The 25,804-nt window shown below is 47.6% G+C and overlaps 3 protein-coding genes across 7 annotated transcripts in view; 1 reads left to right on the top strand and 2 right to left on the bottom strand.

The window, feature by feature from the left end:
* Positions 1-13,029, top strand: part of PITPNM2 (phosphatidylinositol transfer protein membrane associated 2) — a 75,597-nt gene extending 62,568 nt beyond the window's left edge. For 3 of the 4 annotated variants that reach the window (XM_083373488.1, XM_083373486.1, XM_083373489.1), the window contains 11 exons: positions 462-611; positions 2,269-2,433; positions 3,217-3,426; positions 4,442-4,590; positions 4,791-4,907; positions 5,528-5,644; positions 6,397-6,545; positions 6,909-7,058; positions 7,533-7,716; positions 8,465-8,593; positions 8,746-13,029. In XM_083373488.1, coding sequence (XP_083229614.1) covers positions 462-611; positions 2,269-2,433; positions 3,217-3,426; positions 4,442-4,590; positions 4,791-4,907; positions 5,528-5,644; positions 6,397-6,545; positions 6,909-7,058; positions 7,533-7,716; positions 8,465-8,593; positions 8,746-9,093 — 1,868 coding nt within the window. In that variant the 3' untranslated portion in view covers positions 9,094-13,029. The remainder of the gene's footprint in view (positions 1-461; positions 612-2,268; positions 2,434-3,216; positions 3,427-4,441; positions 4,591-4,790; positions 4,908-5,527; positions 5,645-6,396; positions 6,546-6,908; positions 7,059-7,532; positions 7,717-8,464; positions 8,594-8,745) is intronic. The other variant, XM_083373487.1, reaches the window with a different exon arrangement.
* Positions 13,030-13,600: 571 nt separating this feature from the next.
* Positions 13,601-19,778, bottom strand: ARL6IP4 (ARF like GTPase 6 interacting protein 4). Of its 2 annotated transcripts, none has more exons than XM_083373839.1 (6): positions 19,477-19,778; positions 18,377-18,582; positions 17,326-17,688; positions 16,824-16,941; positions 16,063-16,132; positions 13,601-15,537 (listed from the first exon to the last, which is right to left on the bottom strand). In XM_083373839.1, exons 2-6 carry the CDS (start codon positions 18,570-18,572, stop codon positions 15,478-15,480), a joined length of 807 nt encoding a protein of 268 aa, XP_083229965.1. In that variant the 5' UTR covers positions 18,573-18,582; positions 19,477-19,778; the 3' UTR covers positions 13,601-15,477. The 2 variants fall into 2 exon arrangements, with proteins under 2 accessions (XP_083229965.1, XP_083229964.1); XM_083373838.1 differs by having other exon boundaries at positions 18,377-18,642; positions 19,477-19,776.
* Positions 19,779-20,346: 568 nt separating this feature from the next.
* OGFOD2 (2-oxoglutarate and iron dependent oxygenase domain containing 2) lies at positions 20,347-24,338 on the bottom strand. Its single transcript, XM_083373432.1, has 7 exons — positions 23,865-24,338; positions 23,698-23,754; positions 22,821-22,931; positions 22,350-22,449; positions 21,871-21,995; positions 21,338-21,595; positions 20,347-20,677 (listed from the first exon to the last, which is right to left on the bottom strand). Exons 1-7 carry the CDS (start codon positions 24,006-24,008, stop codon positions 20,402-20,404), a joined length of 1,071 nt encoding a protein of 356 aa, XP_083229558.1. The 5' UTR covers positions 24,009-24,338; the 3' UTR covers positions 20,347-20,401.
* Positions 24,339-25,804: the final 1,466 nt, after the last annotated feature.

The raw sequence follows: 25,804 nt of genomic DNA, 5'->3' as shown, positions 1-25,804 counted from the left end.
GCTCACGTGACCATGAACTGCCCCCACTTCTCTTTTGGGGTCCAGGACAATGTGATTGGGAGAAGATCTGTGTTTTGGACTATGGATCACCCCTGAACAGGTATAAAAGGTGGGTTGAGTTCAAGTGGAGAACAAAGAAGGTGGACAAAGAATCCACCAAGACTCTCCCTGTTCCTAAAAAGATAACTCCATTGTTCTCTCGTCTAGATGTGGACCTCATCACCACAGCAATTAAGGTCCAGCATCTTCTCTCAGCTATAGCCACCACCCTTTTATACCTGCTCAGACCTCACTAGGGTCTACCACCAAAGCTTTGTTTCCAGCATCCAAACTCTTGTAAAAGATGGTGTTGATGTTGGATGTAGGTGTCCTCTTCCAGTGCTTGTGGCCACATGTCTCTTGTCATCTTGTTTTTGTTTTTCTTGGTGCCCCTTTTTGTTTTCTTCCTCGTCTGCTTCTAGTGGAAACAGTCCAGAGCAATCCTGCCCTCCTCGTTGAAAGCAACCTTCTGGTTGCTCTTCAGAACCAGGACAACTTCATGGAAACCAGTATCCCCGTCCCCACCTTGAACTGGCAAGACGTTTCCAATAAAAATTCTGGATTTGCTGAGTGTGTGTGATCTGAACCTTCCCCCATTTGGTCTGGTGTGGTGTTTTCGGAGTGGTGACTAATGCTTGTGCATCCCATCTTGAAAGCTTTTCCATCTTCTTGGAAGACAGGCCCAGCTGTGCTGGAGAAATCAGGAGAGATGAACGAAAGAGGAAACGAGGGGGAAAAATTAAGAATGGCACGTTGGGTTTCCCTGCTGGGTTAAATCCACAAAGAATTTGCAGGAACTTGAGTAGACAGAGACGCCTCTGGCCCTGAGGAGAAACCCTTTGCATTGCTGGAGAGACAGAGCCCCAAATCAATGTCCATCTTTTACCATTTTCCTCAAAAGATGAATGCTTTCCATGTCGTTTCAACCATTTTCTCAAGGGCCTCTCCAGATATGCTGAGCTAGGGTCACCCGTAAGGGAGCAGAACTGTTGTGGTGTTGGCTGAGGATGATGGTGACAGTAGCCCAAGACATCTGGAAGGTGCCGGGCTTCGGGGGGAAAAGCTGCAGCAACGTCTGCTTAGAAGTCACCTTTGTGTAGTATTTCAATGGGATGTAACTCACGTTGGTGGGTACGGAATTACGGAAGTTCTAGGAACAGAGTGCCACTTTTTTCTAGAGCTCAAGTTGGTCAAGTTGAGCTCTTGGTTTATTTCAGTTTGATCAATGGGCCCAGGAAAGGCCATGCTTGCATTTATCTTTGCGGGGGCTGCCTACAAACCTACTTAATTTTTGGCAAAGGCTGGACTTAAGAACCTTTCTTTCTTCTTTTTGGGAAAGCTTTCACAACCCCGCCCCCCTTCTCCCCATCCTTCTTGTGGCTTCTCTCCCCTGTCCCAACAGCTCTCCTGCATGGGCATATCTCTCAGCTTGTGGGTGTCTTGTTTGAGTTTTAGGATTTGGGTTGCCTTGCTTTCTCTTCCCCCCATCCCCCTCTTGGTGACGGGCTTCAGGAAGGATCAAAAATGCCTCCCTTCCATTCAGATTTGGAACCAACTCATGAAGCCCGTCTACAGCAGAGTTTCTCCACCTTGGCAACTTGAAGATATGTGAACTTCAACTCCCAGAATTCCGCAGCCAGCATGGCAGCCTTAAGATGTATGGACGCATCTCCCAGAATTCCCTAACCAGCATGGTGACCTTAAGATGTGTAGACTTCAACTCCCAGAATTCCCCAGCCTGCATGGCAACCTTAAAATACGTGGATTTCATCTCTTAGAATTCTGGGAGTTGAAGTCCACACATCTTAATATTGCCAAAGCTGAGAAACTCAGCTCCCCACAAACTCTGCCTGTTGGTGCGAATCATTCCAGCACTCAGGTACAATTCTTGGGTTTTTCCATTTCCTTCTAAGGGAGATTTGTTTGGTTTCTCTTCTGTTGGTTTCCATGGCTGTGGAGATCCTGTTTTGATGCTTTTCCAACTGTCCACCTGATATTTTTCCCCTTGGTGCTTCCCTACCAAAGCTTCTTCTGTGGATTTGGTTTTGAGAGCTTTGATTTGATGTCCACCACAGTGACATCCAGCCTATTTTTGTGTGCCTGCCTGCTTTTTCTTTCTTTAAACAATTTCTTTATGTATTTATGGCATCCTGGTTGTCTTTGTGTGTGTGTGTGTGTGTGTGTGTGTTTGGGTTTAATATTCTCGATTTCCCTGTTTCGTCCCTGTAGCAGATGTTGTTCAGTCTCATGGTGGCGTCTTGGTGGAAAACGCATCCCCGTCTGCTCCCGTTTCCACTCCCCAATTCAGGGCCTTCCGGAGAGCAAGTGAAGTGAGCACTGTCAGCCAGGTGTCGGGGATGGCAGACAGTTACACTGCTTCCAACATAGCCAACAGTAAGTGTGAGTCTACCCTGTGCTTCGTTCCCTCAACCTGTGAAGATCAGCTGATACCTCCTACTGCTTCTCGTTGCTCCTACCATGAAGTTCTCCAAGCCTGGAAATAAACCTTTTCAAGATGTTGCAGAAGAAGGGAAGGTCGGAGGAGTGGTTAGCACCCAAAATGAATGCCGTGTCCCTCACAATCAAAAAAGCCAACTCCTTACAGATCCAGAGTTTGTACTGCAGTGTTTCTCCAGTTTGGCAACTCTTAAGATGTGTGGACTTCAACTCTGGGAATTGAAGTCCACACATCTTAAGAGTTGCCGAGCTTGAGAAATATGGCTGTATTGCAATAAATCCAAAGTTAAAATGTCCATTTTTTGTTCCTAAGGTTCAGAGAACGTCATTCCAACTCATTGCCCCGTTGACCTTCAGAGTTTTTCAACTCTTACTTTCTTACCCTCCCATAATTCCTGAAACCCCAAAGAACAAGGGCGCAACCCTTGTTAGGAAGTCTTAACTGTCAAAAATTGCTCCCCTTTTCAACTTCCTCTCTTGGTTCATCAGCTCAAGATCACAAATTCCCAACTCCGAAGCCAAAGGAACGGTTGGCTTTTATCTCACCCAATATATGGTTAAACACATTCTACACCCCAGTGTATTATTAGAGGTCAAAAAAATCTGTGGTGCATTTTTTTTTGCATGGTTCCCTGTCTGTTTTAACAAACGTGTGTGTTTTATTTTTGTGTTGTCTTTCTCCGTCTCTCTCTTTCTCTTTGGAAATGTGATTCCTTTTAGAGAAAAAACACCATCTCAGCCACTCCAGAGGGTTTAGCCTTCTGGCTCTCCTAGCGCTCCCCCACAAACCCCACATCCAGTCCTTCCCCCAGAGGACTGGGCGGCACAAGCTCGAAAGATCCCCGAATCCTTTAGGACGAAGGTTTGAGAGCTCCCTCCACAGGGAAATGGAGACCGTTCATCTGATTCCAGAGCTTGACGTCCATGAAGGTATTCTGGAGAGCGAGGAGAACGGGATCGAAACGGAGCAATTGCTTATCTCTTCTTTCGCTGTCTCCAGAACCCAAAAATCATCTTCAAAAGGAGTTCTTTCTCAAATCTTGCTCTGTTTAACAAGCCACTCTTTTTACTCTCGCTCTGATTAACCGACATGCTACTAACAGCCCGTCACAAAGAGTCAAGCTCATTCAGATTCATCTTAACGTTCTACGCTGCACGTGTCCTCTGATTATCTTGTCCTCTTGAGCTGTTTCTTGGGAAGGAAAGGCTGGTTCTTGACTGCCCTACTTTTGGGGAATTCCTTAAATACTTCGTGAGCCTGAAAAAGCAGAAATCTTTTTGCAGAATTTGGCCTGGAAGCTCTCACTTTGCTTTCCCAACTGTCAGTTTAACATTGAGAATCTGGTCGAAATGTGGTCCCACTCCATATTTGAGTGGCTATGTGTATTATCATCTCAGATGTGGATTTTTCCTGGAATTAAGAGAAGGAATTGGATGAAGTTCAGCAAAGTCATTCCTTCTGAGATGGAGGCTACATAAATTTGATTTATAAATAAATCAAGCTAGTTTACTTTTCCGGACACAAAGTCTAGGAATTCTCCTTATGGGCTAGTCTTTGACACTTTCCATTGAAATTTCCAAGAATGAAGAACAGGTGGGGACTTTCTCATCCAGACCAGCCTCTTTTTGCCCTTTCTTTGAGGCCCAAATTTTGGCTACTCTTGTCGTAGATTCAGAAATAGGTTCCTCAAAGGGTGTTCTCAAAAAATCAAATCACAAGGCATGCCAATCTGGTGACTCTCCCAAGGTGGCAAGGCAGCTCCTCCTGGACCTTCCATGGTCCGAGAAGAGCCGTGGCCAAACACTTCGTAGGATTGACGTGGCCAGACCAGGAGAGTTTTCTCACCCTTTTCCTGGAGGGTCTGTGGTTTTGGGCATTGAGGCAGATGAAATGAAATGATGGGATACTTTGCAGAAACCTAACGGGATCTCTCTCTGCTCTCAGTTGCGGCGAAGTGGTGGGGAACCAAAAGGATCGACTATGCTCTCTACTGCCCGGATGCACTGACCGCCTTTCCGACAGTCGCCTTACCACACCTCTTTCACGCCAGTTACTGGGAATCCACAGACGTGGTCTCTTTTCTCCTCAGACAGGTGAGAGGGTCCTGCCAAGACCCTTATCATCCCTTTTTGACTGCCAGCTGACAGACCATTGCCCATGCTGGGCTTAGTGTGGAGCGTGGACCCCACTGGCCATTTGCAAACCAGAGTTTACGTCTTTGTGGGTCGTGCCAACGTGGCCTGTTCATCAGGCGTGGCGTGATGGCGAGGACAATCTCCGTTTTGCCTTGCAGGTGATGCGCCACGAGAACGGCAGCGTTCTTGAAGTGAATGGGAAAGAGGTCTCCGTCTTCACGCCTTCCAAACCCAGGGAGAAATGGCTCCGCAAACGGACTCACGTCAAGCTACGGGTGGGTTGCGTTCGTCACCCCCAGCTGCCAGTGCCCCAAACCGGGAAGGTGGGACAGAGAAGGATGAAACAGCCCCAAATTGCAACTTTGAAAGCAGGATGACGATGATAACGTTGATTCAGCTAGAAGGAATAATAGCAGTAATAGTTGGCTGATTGTGCGATGAAGAATAATAATAACAATAAGAAACAGTTTGAAAATGAAGACCACAATCAAGTGTATAAGAAAAAGGTTATAAGATGGAATTTAGCTGGCAACATGCAGTATCTGTTGTGAAATCCAATATTTGTCAGTGCAGTGAAGGGTGGGGGGCTGACAGCTACCTCGAGAGTTGAATTAAAAAGTAAATTTAAATCAATGCATCCACTCAGCCAGGCAGAAGAATGCTCCCTGCTTCAGTTAAATAAAGCTCTGTGCATAAAAATGATTAATGGCTGTCCAGACTCATTGATCACCCTACGTCAACTAAGCAACAAGACATGTCAAGAGTTATGTATGAGTGGAAGATGTTGAAAACACAAAATAAAAAATAAATGTTAAAATTGTGCTTCTGCCGTGTCCTTCAGTGTGGGAATTGATGCTCCCAAATCTGACATTTGCTCCTTCTGTTCTTTTGGCAGAATGTCACAGCCAATCACCGAATCAACGATGCCGTAGCCAATGAGGAAGGGCCCCAGGTGTTGAATGGGAGATTCATGTATGGCCCGTTGGACATGGTCACGCTCACAGGGGAGAAGGCGAGTTGCTGATCTGCTCCCACGAAGCTCGAAAAGGTGGCAGATGTAGAACCAAAGGGCACTTGGTCCTATAGGAACTCATGCCCCAACTGTAATTGCTCCTGTAGAATTCTAGAACGAAAGGATTGGTGTGGGTTGTAGAGGTCCTCCAGTCCAACCTCCTGGTAGGTCTACCTATCTTAAGATGCCAAGATTGAGAAACATTGATCCAGAGCTCTCAATCTCGATCATGGCTGTCGGGGGAATTCTGGGAGTTGAAGTCCACCTATCTTAGAGCTGCCAAAGTTGAAAACTATTCTAGAGCTCTTGATCAACCAGAATAGAAATTAGAGCTAAGTAGAGCCATATCAGCAAGATCAGTAAGCAGCCTTATGCCAGATATACCCAAAAGTAAAGTGAGGTGTGGACTTCAACTCCCAGAAATCACCAGCTGGGGAATTCTGGGAGTTGAAGTCTACCTATCTTAAAGCTGCCAAGGTAGAGAAACATTAATCTAGACCCCTTGATCATCCAAAATGGAAATTGGAGCTAAGTAGAGCCACATTAGAAAGATGGACGAGCAGCCTCACGCTGGATTAACCCAAAAGAAAGTGAAACGAGTTCTACTTCATGGGGGCACTTCATGTTTTCTCCCTCTTCTCAGTATAAACTCGTAATGAACGCAGTGGATTCACCCAAGAGAAAATAGTCTGTATGACAGTGGGATTCAAACTTGGAGGGTCCAGATTCCAGACTTCTACTTTGCGCTTCAGGTGGACATTCACATCATGACCCAGCCCCCCTCAGGAGAATGGGTTTACTTCGATACGGAGATCACCAACAGCAGTGGCCGGGTTTCTTACACGATTCCGGAGCAGAGGCGGCTGGGGATCGGAGTCTATCCTGTCAAAATGGTGGTGAGGTATGTTCTTGTGCAGGAACATTTGCTGTGGAATGGTAGAACAGTGGAACAGTAGGAACAATGGGCACAGCCTGAAAATCACAGAGGTGGCAACTGAAATTACGTGATTGTGGATTAGCTTGGTGGTGTCTTCCGCCTTAATGCAAGGTTGGGAGCGATTCCCCTTTGAAGGCAGGTGCATATGACAGCTTAAATAAGGAAAGAAAATAATCTATTCTGCAACGGTTGTAAGCATGAAGCCATGGTCCTAAGTCACGTTTTCCAGTGCCGTCGTAACTTCGAACGGTCACCAAATGAACTGTTGTAAGTTGAGAACTACCCGTATATGAAGTCAAGATTCCCTCTCCATTTCCTTCTCCTTAGGGGTGATCACACAAATGCCGATAGCTACATAACCGTTTTACCCCGGGGGACCGAATTTGTGGCCTTCAGCATCGATGGCTCCTTCGCAGCCAGCGTCTCCATCATGGGCAGCGACCCCAAAGTCAGGGCTGGAGCAGTTGATGTTGTACGGTACGGAGGGCTCAGCGGTGGGGAGAGTTGGTGCCAGGAAATTGTCCTGAAGAATGGGATTTCATGCTGTTGCTTTCATGTTGGAAGCTCCAAGGCACTTCCAGGTTGAACGGATTAGCCAGTGATATCACCATTTCCTGAGGGATGCCCAGTTGGGGCCTCCTTGCATGTCCCTATAGCGAGCCCACCGAAGTGGTACCTATTTATCTACTTCTGTTTGCATGCTTTCAAACTGCTAGGTGGGCAGGAGCTGGAGCGAATGACGGGAGCTCACTCCATCACACAACGGCAGGCGGGTCTCGAACGCTTGCTGGTTTTCAACTCATTGTTCTAACCACATGAGCCGCCGTGCTCCTTATGGGATACTATGAGTAGGAACACTTTTTTCCAGTTGAAAACAAGAGGCCCTTTTCTGTCTTTATGTTCTCGCTGTCTCTCTCCACTCATCCGTCTTCCTCGCTTTTCCCTCTTTAGGCACTGGCAAGAGCTAGGCTACCTCATTGTCTACGTCACAGGCCGGCCCGACATGCAAAAGCAGAGAGTGGTCGCCTGGTTAGCACAACACAACTTCCCCCACGGGATTGTCTCCTTCTGCGACGGTCTGGTTCATGATCCCTTGCGGCACAAGGCCAACTTCCTGAAGTCTCTAGTCACGGAGGTAAGCCGCATTCACAACAGGTTAAAGCAGTCGCGGTCAGCTGGGCTGAGTCCTGTGAAACACGCCTTTGAGAATCCAAGACCATCTAAAATGTCCAGTGCTTGGCACGGGAGGCCCTGATTAGCCTGGTCTGTGGGCATTTGTTTAGCGATGACTTCAGTATAGACCTGTATTTAGGGCTGTTCTGGTTGGAAGCTCAGCCCTTGGCAGGAAAAGCACAACGAAAAGGAGGTTGTGTTCCTGCTGATCCATGCCTGGTCCTCTCTGCAAGAACTTAATTAGCTATTGATTTGCATTGGAGGCGGGGAGGTGGGTGAGTTCACAGCCATCACGTTTCAACTTTGTAGGATGCTGAGAACATGAGAAGGAGGAGGCCACCAGATTTTTCTATTTTTCACTTCTTATACATCTAAACCACCTAACAATGAATGTTCCCAGCATGGGCAGACATTCCTTAGCCAGCAGTAGCACCTAGACTTATATACCGCTTCATGGCGTATTCACACCCTCTCTGAGCAGTTTACAGAGTCAACCTATTGTCCCCAAACAGTCTGGCTCCTCATTTCACCTACCTTGGAAGGATGGAAGGTTGAGTCAACCTTGAGCCAGTCAGGATCGAGCTGCTAGATGTCAGCAGAGTTAGCCTGCAAGATTGCATTCTAACCACTGTGACACCACGGCTCCTGACTCAACCATATGTCTCCCCCTCCTCGGCTCTTGGGCTGATTGCCTTTTCTCCTTATTCTAGTTGGACATGAAGATCCACGCGGCCTATGGATCTACCAAGGATGTCTCCGTCTACACCTCCATCAACCTGTCCCCTCCACAGATCTACATTGTCGGGCGGTCTACCAAAAAGTTACAGAACCAATGCCAAGTAAGATCCTTTTACTGTAACGGATCTAGCCCACTGTCCACTGTCCCTAAATCTCAGGGAAGCAGCTTGTAGAAGAAAGGGGTTTTTTGATCCTAAGCTAAGGGCAAATCCTCTCACAGACTAAGGAGTTTTTGATCTCTTTTGTCCCGTAGTTCATCACGGAAGGCTATGCGTCCCATCTGGCCCAGCTGGAGTACACCCATCGTTCCCGAACTGCCAAGAACACTACTCGAATGCCTCTCCGGAAGGGCAGCTTTGGACTTCCGGGCCAAACTGAATTCCTGCGCAAGAGGAACCATCTCTTGCGCACCATCTCCTCCCAGCCCACCACATCGGCTGGCCAGAGTGCCAGTTACCGTCCAGAACGGACACAAAGCCAGTCCGAAAGTGAGCGGGAAAGGGACCGAGAGCGCAGCCAACGGAGCATGAGTCTTGCCACAGGCTGCTGGGGCCGAAGCACGCTCCCGAGGCTGGAACCGGGCAACCTGGGTCAGAAGTAGAAGGCGTCCAAGGCGCGATGATGGCCAGCTGCACTTGCCCAGGTGGCAGAAGCAGGGGCCACGACAAGGCCAGCAACATGGGGCTCGTGGGCAAATATGGTGCTACTCATTGCCGGTGGGGCGGCAGTGACCTGGCCAGGAGCAACCGAGCGGTTTGGGTTTCCTTTCCCCCACAAAACATGCAGGCCTGGACAGTGGCAAGGAGTTGGATACGTGGAGCGCATCAGGACGGGCCGAGAACAGGAGCCACCACCTGCCACCGAGACTTCAAGCGGCCTCATCTTCAAGATCCACAGTTTTCCTGCTCTTATCCAGGGTTAGAGATTGTAAATATGTGCCTGTTCAGCTTCTTCTTAGCCATCCGTCAAAGACGAGAACACACTGTCAAGGAAAACCCACTGGTACATTGGGACCAGCAGCAGAAGAAGACAAGGTTGTGGGTAGGAAGACCATGCATTCACGTAGGCCGGTCCTGGGACCTAGACACGAGGAAGGGAACGCCGCTGACTGTCACTGCTTTACAACCGCAATGCCAGTTGATTGGTTCTGGAGTCTGGAAGGACTCGGGATTCACAAGCAGAAGCCAAAGCTCCAGGCCAAGTCAAATTGACAGCTTCCACTTGGTGGACGGTGGTGCCGGGTGTCATGTGCACACAACTGGATTGGTGATTTATCAAGGCTGGTTCTAATTAAAGGATATTTTTTTTAGGAAAAAAAAGTTTGGAAGCTGATGGATTGCACTAATTCAGGAAAAAAAATACAAGAGCATAGCAGGCACAAGATTCTGCCCCTTCAGATGGGTGGGAGTGCAATTTGGGCATGATCTTCATCCGGTACCTGCAGTACGATTCGAAGCACCTGGCACGTGCAATATTTGCTCAGCCTAAAACCGAAAATAAAAAGAAGCTACGTCCAAATTCTTCCCAGCCCTTGTCAGATTGTTGTTATTATTTATTCATTTCCCCCTGCCCTTAGACTGGAGTCGTCCTCGTTTTTCCAACATTATATTACTGGCTTTCGGTGGAGGTTGTAAACTCATTTAAAAAAAACAAAACCGTGGGTGTATTGCAACTGTACACCCCTTCGTTTTTAGGTTTTGCACTGAGAAACTTTTAGGAAGAAGGTCTGTTTCCCCCCCCCCTTCAAGCGATTCCTTCCGGATTTATTGCGCATGACATTAAATGTTGTTAAACCACGGCACAACTGTCTGCTCCTCCAGACACGCAACACGGCAGGCGGAATGAAGGGAGAGAATTCTCACCCATTTCACCCTTTCAATATTTCAGGGGATTTTTTTTAAAAAAAAAGTTCATTAGCCATTTCAGCCACCTTGTAGTTGTCAACTTGACAAGGGAAATTAGCAGAGGAAAAAGGTGCGTCTCCTGCCTGATGCTGAAAAAGAGCGGAAGTGGATTTTGATACAGGCAGTCCTCGACTTAGAACGCTCATTTAGTGACCATTACAACATCACGGAAAAGAGGGGACCTATGACTGCTTTTCACACTTACGACCGTTGCAAGCATCCCCATGGTCATGTGATGCAAAATTTGGCCACTTGGCAAGTGGTTCATATTTATGACGGGCGCAGGGTCATGTGGTCCCCTTTTGCAACCTTTTGGTGAGCAGTGTCAGTGGGGGAAGCCAGATTCACTTAACAACCGTGTTCCCAGCTTCACAACTGCAGTGATTCACTTAACAACTGCACCAAGAAAGGTCGCAAAAGGGGGCAAAACTCACTTAACAAAGGTCTCGCTTAGCAACGGAAATTTGGGACTCAGTCGTGGTCGTAAGTTAAGGACTACCTGTATTTCCTCTGGCTTTTCTACTCATTTAAAGGTAAAGGTTCCCCCGCACATGCGTGCTAGTCGTTTCCAACTCTAGGGGCCGGTGCTCATCTCCGTTTCAAAGCCGAAGAGCCAGCGCTTGTCCGAGGACGTCTCCGTGGTCATGTGGCCGGCATGACTAGACGCCAAAGGCGCACGGAACGCTGTTACCTTCCCACCGTAGCGGTCCCTATTTTTCTACTTGCATTTTTACGTGCTTTCGAACTGCTAGGTTGGCAGAAGCTGGGACGAGTAACAGGCGCTCACTCTGTTACGCGGCACTCGGGATTCGACCTGCCAAACTGCCGACCTTCTGATCGACAAGCTCAGCATCCTAACCCACTGAGCCACCGCATCTACTCATTTACCTGGCTTTAAAGATGTTTTAAAGCTTTTGACATCGGGGGTGGGGGAGATTTTGTCTCTGAGGAAGGGCCAGGCTGTTCACCCTCTTTGTGTCGCCACTCTTTGCAATCCAGATTTTCTAGCTGCTGCCAAGGGGCCTTTGAGCATATCCTAAAGCCTGATCTTCATCACTGGGAGATCAGCCTTGTCTTACTGGCCTGCAATGCTGCTAGTTTTTTATATTTACTCAAATATCTCCTCTTTCGCCTCCGGTCACTTGTATCACTCTTATCTTGCAGGCACGTCTTTGTCTATCTTTCCTTCCTTTCCCCCTAGACTGACGGGTGTCCAAACTTCTCAGACTTCTGCACTGTGAAAGCCGGCCTTTTTCCAACCCTCGGTGGTTTGCCTGGATATTTTTTAAAAATCAACGAACATTCACCCAATGCTCTTTTTTATATACCCCCCTTTAAAATTATGTGCACTTCTCCGGCATCTGTTTCTCTCCCCTTGAAAAATGCCGGAGTAAAATTCACTGTATGGAGTAAAATTCTCAAGTGGTTTAGGAAACCATATTGCATGATCCTAAGCCAACTGCGAAGGGGACTGGCAGGTTTTTATTACTATAGGGATTTCTCTCTCTCTCTCTCTCTCTGATTGAGCCTAGTTCTTAGGGACGGATGTTGAAAAACAGGAGTGGAAGAGGTGTCCCAACGGATTGCGTTTCTGCTGTCTCGTCTGATCGTTGTGTCTCCGTCTGTCGTGCAAAAGGGCACCACAAAAATTGCCGAGAGAACCAGAGTTTGGGACTTCCTCCCTTCCTTCTCTGCTCTACACAGTCCTTGAGCCAAGACACAACCCGACGTGTACATTGGCAAATTCCAAAGGGGGAAACACAAGTGTCTCGTGTCTCTGTGTGCATTTGCAAAATGTGTAAAGAAAAAGTCAGTGTAAGTCAGTGTTTTTGCAAGCTTGGCAATTTAAACGCGAGTGGACCTCAACATGCTGACCGGGAATTCTGGGAGTTGAGGTCTGCCCAGGTTGGCTGGGAAATTCTGGGCACTGAAAGTCCACAGGTCTTAAAGTGGCCAAGGTTGGACACCCCTGATCTTAAAGGAGGAGGGTATAACTCAGTTTTATTTTGCTCTTAGTCATCTGCCTGGAGCCGACCTGATCCAAAATGAGAGACCTGGCAATTCCCACCCGTCACCCCCTTAAGTCCCAGGATAGCAAAAAGGTAGATTCTAAAGGTAGCAGGCAAATGGGAATGTCTTGATGGAAAGAAAGCCTACTTCTTTTCAGTCGGGGCAGATTTTCAAACAGGGAAAAATTTCAGTTTGAAGAATCGCATCCTACAGTACAGAGAAGCTGAGGGATGTCAGTTAGGTTTCTGCCAGATTTAGCCGAAGTTGCTGCCTCTCCCTTCAATGACTTTGCCATCCCTGGGGTTGTTCCTATTAGCCCTCTACCTGTTCCAATGTCATTTTAAACCTGTCCAGATGGCACCAGAAAAGGAGAAATCTTAACTGGGAAGGATACAACTGGGATGGGGATAAAATTATCCCCAGTGGAAATGTGCAATTGGGATGTTTTGAGGGTCTAGCTTAGCCTGTTCCATCTTTTCTGTTTCGATCCTGCATTTCTTTGTGCGTGATACTGTCGGGCGCTTTGCTGTGGTCGTGCGTGACTCCCATCTTCTCCCCTGCCACCTGACTGTGCTTTGTATCCAGTTATTAGTTGTATGTGAACCTCTTAATTAAAAGAACTGGGAAGGTTTGCTCACCGTCTTCGTTTCTTTGCAAGGCACGCCGGGAACCGGATCAGAAACGCCCCAGGGCCAGTTTTAACCAGGGTCCCATTTCCCTTGACGGGCATCGCTGGGTTCAACTTTCCCAGGATTTATTTTTTTTTGCACATATAGTCTCCCTTTCCTTAGCCAATCAGAAATAATCAGGGTGGGTTTCAAACAAGGGAAGTCTCTTTTAAGCACCTGCTATGCCTCAAAGCTCAAATTAACTCACTGCAGTATCTGGGAAACTTGATAATGATGCAGAGATAAAAGGATAGTGTTTTGCAGCTTCTGCTATAAATCACTGAGGCAAAGCAGGAGAACAAACTGGTTTTAGTTATTTTATTATTCATGGGTAAAATAATTTTGCTGGTGATGGTGCAGGCCTTTCTTAATTTGGGAAACCACCCCTTCTTCCAGTGTATCACCAGGTGGTTTATCCATCCTTATCCAGAATTTAAACTGGCCTGAAAATTTGAGAAACACACCCACTTCTGAGCTGCATTCCTTCTCTAACTGAACAGAGGACAAAACCACAAAACCACTAAGGTCATTTAGAAGATTGGTTTTAATTAGTTAAATTAGCTACATCAGCATCCTGTTATAAGCATTTCCAGTTGGACAGATGACACAACATTGGTCGCTTCAACCATTTCAATTTTTCCTTCAGCTTGGTACTTGCAAGTTTTGAAAAGAAACAATGCATGCAAAGGATACAACCCAGCCAATATTAAATTTGCCTTTAGCAGTGCTTTGGAAACCAGCACGTTTTCAGTGCCTTTAGCTTTGCAGGACTGGGTGCTCTGCAGAATTTTAAACACACGCTTTACAATAATTTTTCTCTCCCACACTTCTGTATGATTTTCTTTTGGGCTGAACTCAGCCTAGGTGGCGTTTTTCCCCCAAGAATGGATTAATAATTAACTGGTTGTAATGGGAATGGGGTTTACATAAGCCAGCTCAGCAGCTGCTTGATTGCCAAAGGATGCTAAGAGGTTGGCCAGTGTGTGGTTCCACTGGCCTTGTGGGTCAGGGCAACCCAGGCCGTACTTGTAGGGCGATTAGCCCAGGCAGGAGGAATTAAGAAAGAGAGAAAGAAATCTCTTGCCCTCAAGGAAAGTTATGTACACATTGCACAAAGCGACTGCCCACGGACGAATGATTGACAAGGCTTTGAACACTCTCCAGCCAAAGGAGGAGGAGGAGGAGGATGGAAGGAAAAGGAGAATGAAAAGAAGAGAAGAAAGATGAAGAGAAGGAGAAAGAGAAGACGAGAAGGATGGAAGGAAGAAGGAAAGCAGGGAGGGGAAAGGAGGCGGAGCATAGGAAGAGGAGAAAGAGGATGGAAGGAGAAGGAGAGAAATTAAATTCAGCCAGTAGCAACCAATGCCAGAATTAAGCTAGCAGCCCAGGCAGAGAGCAGGTTTTGCCAGAATCTTCTGCTACAAGCTTCGGAAGCGACGACGCCGTTCTTTGCCTTTATCACTGGCAGGAGCTGAGGTCAAATCACGCATCGGGGCTGAGCAACTGGCAACCTTCCAGACATTCCCTGACGTCCAACCAACTGGGGAAGACCGGCTTTCTCCCGGCCCTGCCCACAGCAGGAATCCAGAATCGGCCCTCTGCAAACCCCCCAAACTGGCCTTCACCCTCCCCGACTGGCTGGGAAGCCACGGCACCCTTGAAAAAGCCGAGCTCCTCCTGGCTGGAAAGAGAGGAGCTGAGGCAGCTGGAGATCCGGGCCAGGAGGCCTCGTTCCAGACCCCCCCCCCCAGGGAGCTCTTGTGCCTCCTTGACCAAGGGGGTGGGTGGCGGACCTGAAGGAGAGCTGCAGGCCTGCGCACTGCCCTCCCTTCTCTGGCCGGATCAGGAGGCGAGGAGTCATCCTCCCTCCTGCTAATGAGCTGGTGCAGTGCCCCGGTCTCTGGACTGCATTGCTGGCAAGGCTGATAATTGTTCTAAGCGCCAACGGGAAGTTGTTTCTTTTGTCAGGTCGTCAGATACGGACGAGGAGATCGGCAGCCTCTTTAAGCTGCAAGGAATCGCTCAGGAGGGGACCTTTGGCACGGGAGGGGGGAGAGCAGTCAGGGACCCCCCCCCTCCACCCCAAACCACCAACAGCAGCCCTGAACTCATCCGTCTCTGCTGCTGCTTCCAACTCTCCCTTTCCCCCCCACACCCCTGAAACTAAGCTCCCCTAACCTCAAGAGGATGGGAAGCTGAGAAGAGCAGTTGAAGTGACTCCTGGGAAAATCAAGGGGGCCCCTGGAGCAGAAGGGGAGGGGGAGACACACACCCCCCACAAGGCTTGTGCGCCACGGCCTTAGAATAGATCCTGCCCTCTGGCACCCGGACATGCCTCGTTTGGGGCGAAACGTTTGCAAACAGCCAAGGAGACCATCTCTGCCGTTTCAGAAATCCGTCCTGCTACTGCTGCAGCATGCCCATCCTCATCTGAAACGAAAGACCATCTCCCCGGGTGGATTGCTGCAAAAGGAGACGGGATACAGGTTAGGGAGGGGGGGCTTGTCTTAGAAAAAGGCAAAGTCCTCTTTAGCTGCCCCCCCCATCCCAACCTGCCAGGATCCCCGAAGACGGAAAAATCCCGAAGGTGGATTGGTTGCCTTGAAGCTATTAGGTTTCCAGGGCTGATGAAAATAAAGGGGGGGGTTGGATTGACGTCTGTCAATCAGCAAGGTCTCACCCCATGCTTTAGGAAGTTCTGAGGGGAGATCGACAGTCGGGGTGTCAAAGGCAAGGGGATTTTCTTTGCTTTTCCTTGAAGACGTTTCGCTTCTCATCCAAGAAGCTTCCTCAGTTCTGACTGAAGCTTTTCTTCTTCCTTCCGCCAGAACTGAAGAAGCTTCTCGGCTGAGAAGTGAAAAGGGCTGTGAAATACGAACTTCTGAAGAAAAGCCACAGCCCGCTTTTAGTTATGAAGTCAAGGGCCCTCATCCTGTCCAAGCAGGCCAGCTGCATCCAAGCTTGTTGGGACAGCAGAAAGCCACTAACCTTGTTTATTTCTTTATGCCTTTCTTTCGTGACAATCTCCTCCAGGACCTCTCCATCACCTTTAATAAGCCTGCAAGAGAATCACCACTGAGCTCCCCAAGCAACAGATCTTATCCATAAAAATGTGGAAAGCAGCTGACCCTTAAAAAGAGGTCGAGTTAACTATTGCCGCGAGGGGTTTATTCGCTTAGCAACCGTGGGGGGGGGGAGAAAAAAAGTCGTAAAAATCAAGAACAACTTTGTGAACAAGTGCCTCTTTTGGCAGCAGAAATTCTGGTGGCAATTGTGGTCGTAAGTCAAGGACTCGCCTATATGCCCTTCTACTGTGGTTGAAAGCTTTCAGAAAAGCAGGAAGAAATCGATTCGTATTTAGCAAATGCTAAAGGCAACGCCCTCCTGTCAAGCAAATATTTGAGGATCCGGGTGCTGCGTTTGTAATACGGAAGACTGTTCTGGGTATTAATAATGGAGATGCCAACTTCACAGATCTGCATCTTTGAGAGATGGCTTGTGCCCAGACCCTAGCAGCAAAATCAAATCAGCAGCGGGCAACCTCTTGCAGAGACAGCAAACGAGGCAAAATGGGGGGGGGGGGGAGAAACACACCCCAATGTTAAAAAAAGTAAAATAATGGCATGCCATGCAAACCGCTTTCCGTTGGAAGTTGCAAATACGCCCAGGGAAAGAGGGGTTCTATGGATTTTGTGAAATTATTACAGGGAAGGAACCCCCCAATTCAACCCAGCCCCACGGCTCCCTACCTCATTCGGCCTGTTTCAGGGTCGAGGACCTTCCGTATAACGCTCTGCCGGGCATCCCATTCCTCTTTGGTCATTGGCTTCATGGCCTGGATGCGGAATTTCTGTTCGTCCGTCAGGGCTGAAAGAGAAAAATGGGGGAGGCTGACAAACTCTTCAATCGTTCCCGTAATGATCGACTCTAGGAGAGGCTCTGCCTTTTACCCCACTGGGAGAGAAAGGCCCTGGGGGTTTTTTTGGTCCTCACCGGGGGGGGGGGGGGATAAATAAATCCCCTATTCATCACGAACAAGCACTGTGAGAAAAGAGGAGGTGAGGAGAAAGCAACTGACATGGAAATTCTGAAATTCCAACTGTGGTCCTAAGTCAAGGGGAACTGTTTTATGTTATTATAGCCTCTCCATTGCTCCTCCAACCTGATCTTGGGAGAATTTTGTTTCCCCACACACACACACACACAAGGCTTGCTTTAGCTGAGTTTCTGTGCTATAAAGGCCAGCCTTACCAGGCCCAGAATCCGATCCAGCCTCCTTCTGCCATTGCTCCAGCGAAGGGCCGGGAGCCTCCTCCTTCTTACTTCCCTCCTCTTTCCCCCTCTCCCTTTTGGCTTTCTTCTTCTTCTTCTTCTTCTTTTTCTCTCTTCGTTTTTTCCGCTTCTTGTCTTTCCCTTTGGAAGCCTTTTTCTTCCTCGGCTTTTTCTTCTCGGATTTGGGCTTTCCGTTGTGGGACTCGTCCGAGGAGGCACTGGAAGAGGAGGCCGATCCAGAAGAGGAGGAGGAGGAAGAGGAGGAAGAGGAGGTCTCAGAGGAGGAGGAGGAGGAGCTGGCCTTCTTTGTCCTTTTCTTCTTCACTTTCTTCTTCTTTTTCACTGGAAGCCAGAATGGAACGGAAGATAAGCAGGGGCTCCAGAGGACAATCATCCCCAGCCTGGCTGGGAATTCGAGAGAGGCGGTCCCACCGCCTTCATTTATTATCCTGTCACAGCAGAACCGCACATGATCATCACCAAGGGGGAGAGGAATTGATCCTCTTGGCTGGTCCTACCCAGACCCAACCTGTCATGGAGACTGTGTCCGAACGGAGTGAGCTGGGTAACTAACTACTTACAATAGTTTGGGGCTTTTCTGCAACCCTAAAAATGAGGTAATCGCTATCAACCTGCTTTTTAAAACAGTGTTTCCCAACCTCAGCCCCTTTAAGATGGGTGGACTTCAATTCCCAGAATTCCCCCCTTTTAAGGCTGCCTTAAATGGGTGCCTGCGAACAGCGAGAACTGACATTCGGCCCATTGCATTTACCCCCACTCTACCCGAGAGACCGAGCTTCCTGTTTAAAATGTTAACATCTTCAAGTTACTAGTCCTGGTGGAACTCCCAGGAAGTTTTAAAGAAGGGAAAAGCCGGCTTGGCTTACCAAGCCAAAGCCAAGGAAGACAACCACCCCCTCTGAATGGCCAAGGCTGAGGAGAGGTCCCCATCCTTCCATCTTTCAACAATGTTCATTTGGAAGCCACAACTACGCATTTGTTAAACCACAGGTGTTTTTTTTCCCCTCACCATCTTTGGAAGAGGATAAACTCATTCTGAATTCCTGGGGTTCAGATTCTTTTTTGCTTGCTGGGGACCAACTCCTCCTGTCTCGGGAATCTTTGCTGTTCTTCCTCCTTTTCTTATCTTCCTCCTTGTCTCGCTGCCGGCTCCGGGAATCACTTCGACTCCTTCTGCGTTTTTTAGCTTGGCTGTGAGCCATCATGCTCTTGGTCTTGTTTCAGACAGATGAATTTTTTTTTAACATCCACAGCAGAATAACCCTCTCGGAATGCCTTATTTGTAAAAAAAAATACAATATATGAAATAAAAATAAAATATGAAACTTGTAAAATATATATATATATATAACAAACACCTACTCTGTTATTCATCTCCAACTAAAACTTGCCTCTATTTTTTGTTAAATGGAATTCTTATCTGTAGATCTTTAATCTTTTTTTTTAAAGCCATTTTTCAGTTTCACTTAATCACAGTATTAATTTGCATTTCTTTTTACAGGTGCTTTGTGGCCAGGCATTCCACAGGATAACTGTATTTTATCTTAATTGCATATAGTGTATATAAAGTATTTAGGTGGCACAACGGGCTTTTTTGCAAGTGTACGCTACAGATTACACGAGCAAAGCCCCTGTTATCGTTCTGGAAGGATAACACACATTATTTTTCCTTTAAACTGGTAAAGATTCAAAGGGAGAAGCAGACGGAAGGAAGGACATCAACTGAACGGACGCAGAAACAATAGAATCGATGTAATTTTTATTCCTTTAGGTTTTATTCCTTTGGAATGGTGACTTTATTCTTAAGAGAGATTGCTCCCTAATGTTCTTCCAGCTATCTGTACTCAAAATCTTTATAATGTATTTAATAATCTTCCTTTTCTACTCAATAAGGTGAGGGTCTTTCTGAGTCTTGAGTACTGGCCCTTTAAGAAAAGCCTCGCTTTCCTAGCTGTTGTTTAACCGTTTCTGGCCAATCCGCGGGCACCTCTGCCTTTATAATCCCGCCTCCGCCAACTCGCCGGAGCGGCCGCTTGGAGCGCATGCGCGCTAAGGACGAACCTGCTCCGTTTTTATGGATCCGAATTCGCCCCGTCGTCCTAGACTTACCGAGTCAGGTAAACGCCCCGCCGGTGGGGTGCAGGAGGCCCGGCACGGCGTGAGGCGCAGAGCCCTCGTTAAGGCGGCTTCTCCGCACCATCCGCGGATTCGGAAAGCGAACGCAGCCGCCCCCCCCCCTCGCCCCAACGGCGGCCGTTCTCTAAACTGTGACGGCGACTTCCGGTTGGTACATTCGTACATAAGTCCGGCGGGGAAATTGGAGGCTGCGCACTTTGGTTCCCACCTCGGTTAATGCATGTGAGCCGAAGAGTTTCTTGCCAGTTAAGAGATATTATTGATTAAACGTATTGATTGTATTGATTTCTATGCCGCGCATCTCCTCTTCGCACACGGTTTTGTGGGGTTTTAATTAAAACAAGGGATTTTTTTTACTTGTTCCCTTCCAAGATTCCTGAAGCTGTTGGCTTTCTTGTTACCGGATGTTATAAATAGGAGATTTTGCATTCCAGTTGGAGGCTGTTATAACTGAGAAGGAAAGGTAGTTATTTAAAAAAGGAAGCATTCAAAATAGTATTTTTAAGCTCCTGATTTAAAAAAGGGTATTTAGCTGTTATACTGGAGAGATACCAACTAAATAGGATTGATGGGGGAGGGGTGAATTTGAAGATGAAGAGACTCTAATAGAGGTTGGCGTATAAAAGCAGGGAACACCTCACCCACCCTCACACTGATGACGTTGCCTAGTTGGGCAATGAAACGTTGTAAGAAAACGAATCTCGGAGAGCACCAAGGACTTCACAGTCCTCCTCCTCCCACATTGCCTTCTAGCACTGATGATGTTGCCTAGTTGGGCAATGAAACGTCTGCAAGGAAATAGCCAAGCACTCAGGACTGCACAGAGACTATTAAAAGTCGGATTTTGAAAATTTATTAAAATCCAGACGCAGAGTCCTCCTCTTCCTCTGTGGTTTTCTTATGTTAGCGAGCACACGTCTGTGGTCCCAGGTGGGCTGTCCTCCAAAATCCTAGTGAACCCATCCCCAAATCCGTCTGCTTCAATGAGGTCAGGCTCTCTGTTGCACATGGGACAAAGCCGGTTGCGGACAGCCGATGATCGCATCCAGATAATCAGGTTCCTGCGTTCGCCAGAGTCAATGGGCAGTGCCCCGTGGAGCTGCCCTCCGCGATGGAACAATCCACAGAACAGCACGTGTTCAACCTCCAGGTAATTTGGCACAGGCTTGGCATCCTTGAAAAGAGCGGACAGATCAGGTTACGAGCTGCTTCAGCAGTTGTGGTCTTCAAATCAAGGCAGCTCTCAGAAAATATTCATTTGTGCTATATCTACATCTGCAATTTACTACTACAAGCTATGGAAGTTAGTGGTTAAGGCACCCAGCTAAAATCAGGAGATGGGGGAGTTCTAGTCCTCTCGTAGACATGAAAGCTGGCTGAATGACCTTGGGCCAGTTGCTAGGAGACAGTGAGTTCTAGTGCTGCCTTAGGCATGAAAGCTGGCTGGGTGATTTTGGGACAGCCACTCTCTCTCAACCCTACCCACCTCACAGGGTTGTTGTGGGGGAAGTAGGAGAAAGAAGGAGCATTAGATATGTTTGCTGCCTTGAGTTATTTCTAATAATAATAAAGGTGAGATAAATAAAATAACCAAAAGTTATAATCACTGTACACACAGGTGATCTACAGCTTTAATAACTCAAAGGATGGGTAAAAATAAGTTCCACCGCAGGGTAAAATCTGCTTGCATAAAGAAGGTCTACAGCAGAGTTGAGAAAAGTTTGGCTAACTTTTTATATAAAGCCACCCAGTCTCAAACCCATCATGTGGTAGTTAGTTGCCCATAATGATGTAAAAGATTACAGTCAACTGCATGAAGTTTTAAAAGTGGCACCTGTCTAAATTCTGCGAAGTAAAGGCTGCCTTCGCTGAAGTCTTTCCCCAGGCAGACGTTGAGAGTCACTTCTGCGTTGTCGTAATGAATGTGCAGGTCCAAATCTTCACGCAGTGCGTATTTCACAACAAAAGCTTTGTGGCTGTCCAAGAAGCTCCCTCCACAGTCCGGGTAAAGCAGTGCTGTCAGCGGTTGCAAATATTTCTCTCGCAGAGGTGTAAGAAATGTTTCGTCCAGTCCAAGTTCATTCAAAAGCACCTGCCATACATGTGAATGAAAAAGAGACAGAAAATAAAAGGGGGGGGGGGAAGATGACGAATATTCTAGCAGAAGATTTGGGTCAATTTCTTTCATGGGTTTTGTTTTTTCTAGTACGCCAAATATCAATGTAGCATCGATAACTGTTTTGTATTTAAGTGAGCCAGGATAGAATACAAATAACCCTGTTTTCTCTAATGTGAGAAAATGCATTTAACAAAACTTAATTCCCACATCATTCCACATTTTTGCCATCTATAGGATGTGAAGCTCACCCCATAGTTATTCATAGAATTGGGTCTTCCCTTAGGCAACTCGGACTGTTCAAAATGTTCGAGTTCCTCAACGAAAGCTTCGCAGAATTCCTTGGTGAATATTGGTAACCGGTAGATTCTCTTATCTGAAGTAGAGAAGAAAATAACCAGGGAAGAAATTCACTTTTTTACTGCCTATTAACGAGTAAGCATATTTTCCAGGTGATAAAATAAGTTAGTCTGGGGTTTTTATTTATTTATAGTAAAGCTTAGAAGTCTGTGGGCAGAAGGCCATAATTCAGGATTTTTAATTTATTTGCATATAACATAATGAATTTCCCCAGTTGAAAGGAACTTCCATCAGCATGGGTGAGAAAGATTCATCTGTGCATGAGAATTGGAACCTTGGCTCTGGGCCACAGGCCCAAAGAGGAGTAAGCTCAGCCTGCCAGAGGCATAGCCTGTTTGCAGCCCACTGATAAATGAACATCTATTATTACCTGATAAAGATTCTACATGGCGCAGGAGACCTTGGAGATCAGCATTTTGGGATTTGCAGTACTTGACGGTTTCTAAAAATTCTGGATTAAAAAATGATTCCTAGCATAGCAGATAGGGATAAGGAGGGAACAAGAAAAAGATAATTGAACAGAAAAACCCTAACTTCTGATTAACTTGCCTTTCGCTTTTATCAGATTTTGGGGGTTGCTGCCAATGCTCTTAACTCTAGGGACTGGGAGCAGGTTGCAAGGCTAGGTAAATTATCCCTCTACCTCAATTGCAGATAAAGGATTTGATATTATCAACCACGTCTACATTATGCAATTTCCTCTTTGTCAGAAACGGCTGTGAAGCCTCAGGTTAGTCTCACTTTCTTTCATAATTTGCATAACAGGAAAAGTCTCCTCCCCTTTCCTCCTGGTCCTCTGAGCATAAACAGATGTGCAAACACAAGGAAGCACATCCTTTACCTGTAAAATATATAGCTGTGGGTGCTTTGGTCTGTAATTCTGAGAGATGATTGCTTTTCTTTCTCTGGATTGATGATCCAATTCCTTTCTCCTCTGCACTTCTTTTTCAACCTGCAGTAATTCACAATCTGATTGTTTATAAACTGTTAATTAAGATACTTAAACAGATGCAAGGGAGGTTTCTGCCTTGGTTTTCTTGTTTACAGAAAAAGCGAGGGATCTCATAAAATTCAAAAAGTGCTGGACCAGAAACCCGGTATCTAGTACACATAATTTTAGTACACATAAATCTGTGGGCGATGGGTGACTTTTGATCAGTCTTTCGCACCACCCAACCCCCCCCCCCAGGAACCTTGTGCGGAAAATAAAGAGACAAGGAAGCATTTCGTACACTGCCTTGAACTGTACAAAAAGGGGCAGGCTACCACTTTAGAATCATAACCAGTGTGCAGTTGCATGCCATTGTGCCCACAGTAAAAGATGACAAAGGTTATCTTTCAAGCTAATATAGGGCAATAATACTATGGAATAATTCACAATTGTATGATTCCTCAAAATAATGTAATAAGACTGAAATTCCACAATGGTGTGATTCTTCCAGCTGATATATATATATGTGTGTGTCTATAGATACACACTTAAGCTAGTGTGATTCTATCAGCTAATATAGAGCAGTAATCACTCAATAGAAATTTGGGAGTCGATTGTAGTTGTAAGTCGAGGACTGTGTGTGTGTGTGTGTGTGTGTGTGTGTGTGTGTGATTTTTTTCTCTCTAATCAGGCTAGTGAGATTCTTCAGCTGAAAAAGGGCAAAATCAATGCAACAAAAGCCCGGAAGGGGCGACGGGTCTTCCTGCCCAGCCTCGCCCGACCAGACCTCTCGAAGGACGGCCGCGAAGTCCTCTTCGCTCCTGCAGCCGCGCTGCCTCAAGACCTGCGGAGGAAAGAACGGGGCTCAGCAGGGCGCGGACGATGGGGACTGTAGTCCAGCCCTCCCCCCCCCACCACTGCGGGCGAGGGTTCCGCCGCCGCCGCCGGGCTCACCGGCCCGTACTCCCTGCGCAGCTGCTCCGGGTCGCCCTGGTAGCGCAGGTGGAGGCCGTAGCGTTCCACGAAGAGGTTGTCGGTGAGGAAACAGGCGCAGGCCAAGAAGCGACCCCGGCCCGGGCCGCACGCGCCGCGCTCCATGTTGCCGGCCGGACCCGCCGGCGGACGGAACGCGGTTGCCCGGGCAACGGGTCCGTCGCTCAAAGCGTCCCGGCCGCCAGCCAGCGCCAGGGAGCGTCTGCAAATTACCCAGCGGCGCCTAAAGCGGAGGAAGCCGGGTCCGGAGCATCTCTTGCAGCTCTGGAGTCCGCAGATGAGCGGAACGGCCCGGAGGAAAGAAGGGGAGCCCCTTTGGGCCGGGGCTAAGCCAGTTTCGCGGCCCCAAGGGAGCAACCCATCGGTTGTTGTTGTTTTTTTGTTTTTTTTTTGCAAGTCAGCCTGGGAAAATCTGCAGCTTTATTGCTAGCAAGAAGGCGGTTGCCATTGCTTTTTTTCTTCTTCTTCCTAACAGGGCTCCTTTGCTCATAAGCAAGAAGGCTGGCTTTCTCAATAGGGTCTTTTGCATACTGATGTGGGGAGAAAGGACAACAGTGCAACTGAAATGCATTGGTCCAGTTGGGCAAGGGTCTTTTTTTGTCCAGGAATTGCAGGGGAATCCAACTCTACTCACCTTAAAGTTGCCAACTTTGAGAGACAAAAACATTGGTTTGCTTCAATCTGGGTTGAGGATTAAGCACCAGTTACCTGGGCTGACCCACCAACTGTGGCTTATAAGCCACTGGCAGTGACTACCTCCAAGATGCTAAGCCAAAAATCAGTTGCGACTTATGGGTGAATCCAGGTTGTAGTCTGCTAGCAGTTTTTCTTTTGTGCATCTCCCCCAAACAGTGAGATAAACAATGGCTGCTCAGCCAAGGGAGAAAAATCCATCTGAATCCTGGAATAGATGGGTGGAAGGGAAGATAATTTGGAGCATTTCAGAGTCGGGCAGAAGAGGGGGACGAGGGAGCAAATCCCCACTCTGCACATGGCCTTGAGTTGTGCAAAATAATACCGAGACCCTCCCCGTGAGTTCAGGGAAAGAGCAAAAAGCTTCCCTCTCTCTGAACTGAACTGGTTTTCCTCGGTGGGCTGAGCAGGCATATTTCTGGAGGCTGCAGGTATAACAGAGTAATAGAATTGGAAGGGACCTTGGAGGTCTTCTAGTCTAACCCACTGCTGAACTGCTTTGTTATAGCATTTCAGACAAATGGTTGTCCAATCTCTTCTTTAAAAACCTCCAGTATTGAAGTGCCAACAGCTTCTGAAGGCAAACTGTCCCATGGATTAAGTGTTCTAGCTGTCAGCTCTATGAACTGACACTTTTAATTCATACTCTTAACTGTTCTGTCATCTATGTCAAATGTCAACTCCCCCCCCACAACCTCCGTGCCCCAAAGTAGGTACCAGATGTACCCAGAGCATCCCATCCTGATGCAAACAGCAGGAAAGAGCCCTCCCCGGCAGCTTTGCAAAGCAAGGGGCACTTGCGCATCATCCCTTAAGCGAAAGCAAAACCAGCAGTGCACAGCTGCAGTTCCTGGATAAAAGGACGGCGCTTCCCAGCTGCAGCCCAGCGGTCTCCAGCTCCCCTGGCCTGCGAAGCCAGGCCCTTGCCCGGCTGGACTCTTCTTTGCAACATGGATTCTGCCTTGCAAGTGGCCGAGGAGGAGGAGGAGGAGGAGGAGGAGGAGGTAGTCGGCGAAGGCTCCTACAGCCCCACCAGCAAGTTTGAGGATATTTTCCGCCTCCTCTCCGAAGGCTGCTTCCCGGCCAGCTTCTGCTCCATCAAACGGAAGAATCTGAAACGCTACGCCCAGAAGTTCATTGTGGAAGGTGAAAAGGGGGGGGAGGAGAGGATGGGGGTTTTTTTTGGGGGGGGGGAGGGAGGCAAGTCT

This window comes from Vipera ursinii, assembly GCF_947247035.1.
Source record: "Vipera ursinii genome assembly, chromosome: 14".
NCBI classification, from domain to species: Eukaryota; Metazoa; Chordata; class Lepidosauria; order Squamata; family Viperidae; genus Vipera; species Vipera ursinii.
Note: the sequence above shows the minus strand (reverse complement) of the source record. Positions and strands in the feature narration are given on the sequence as shown.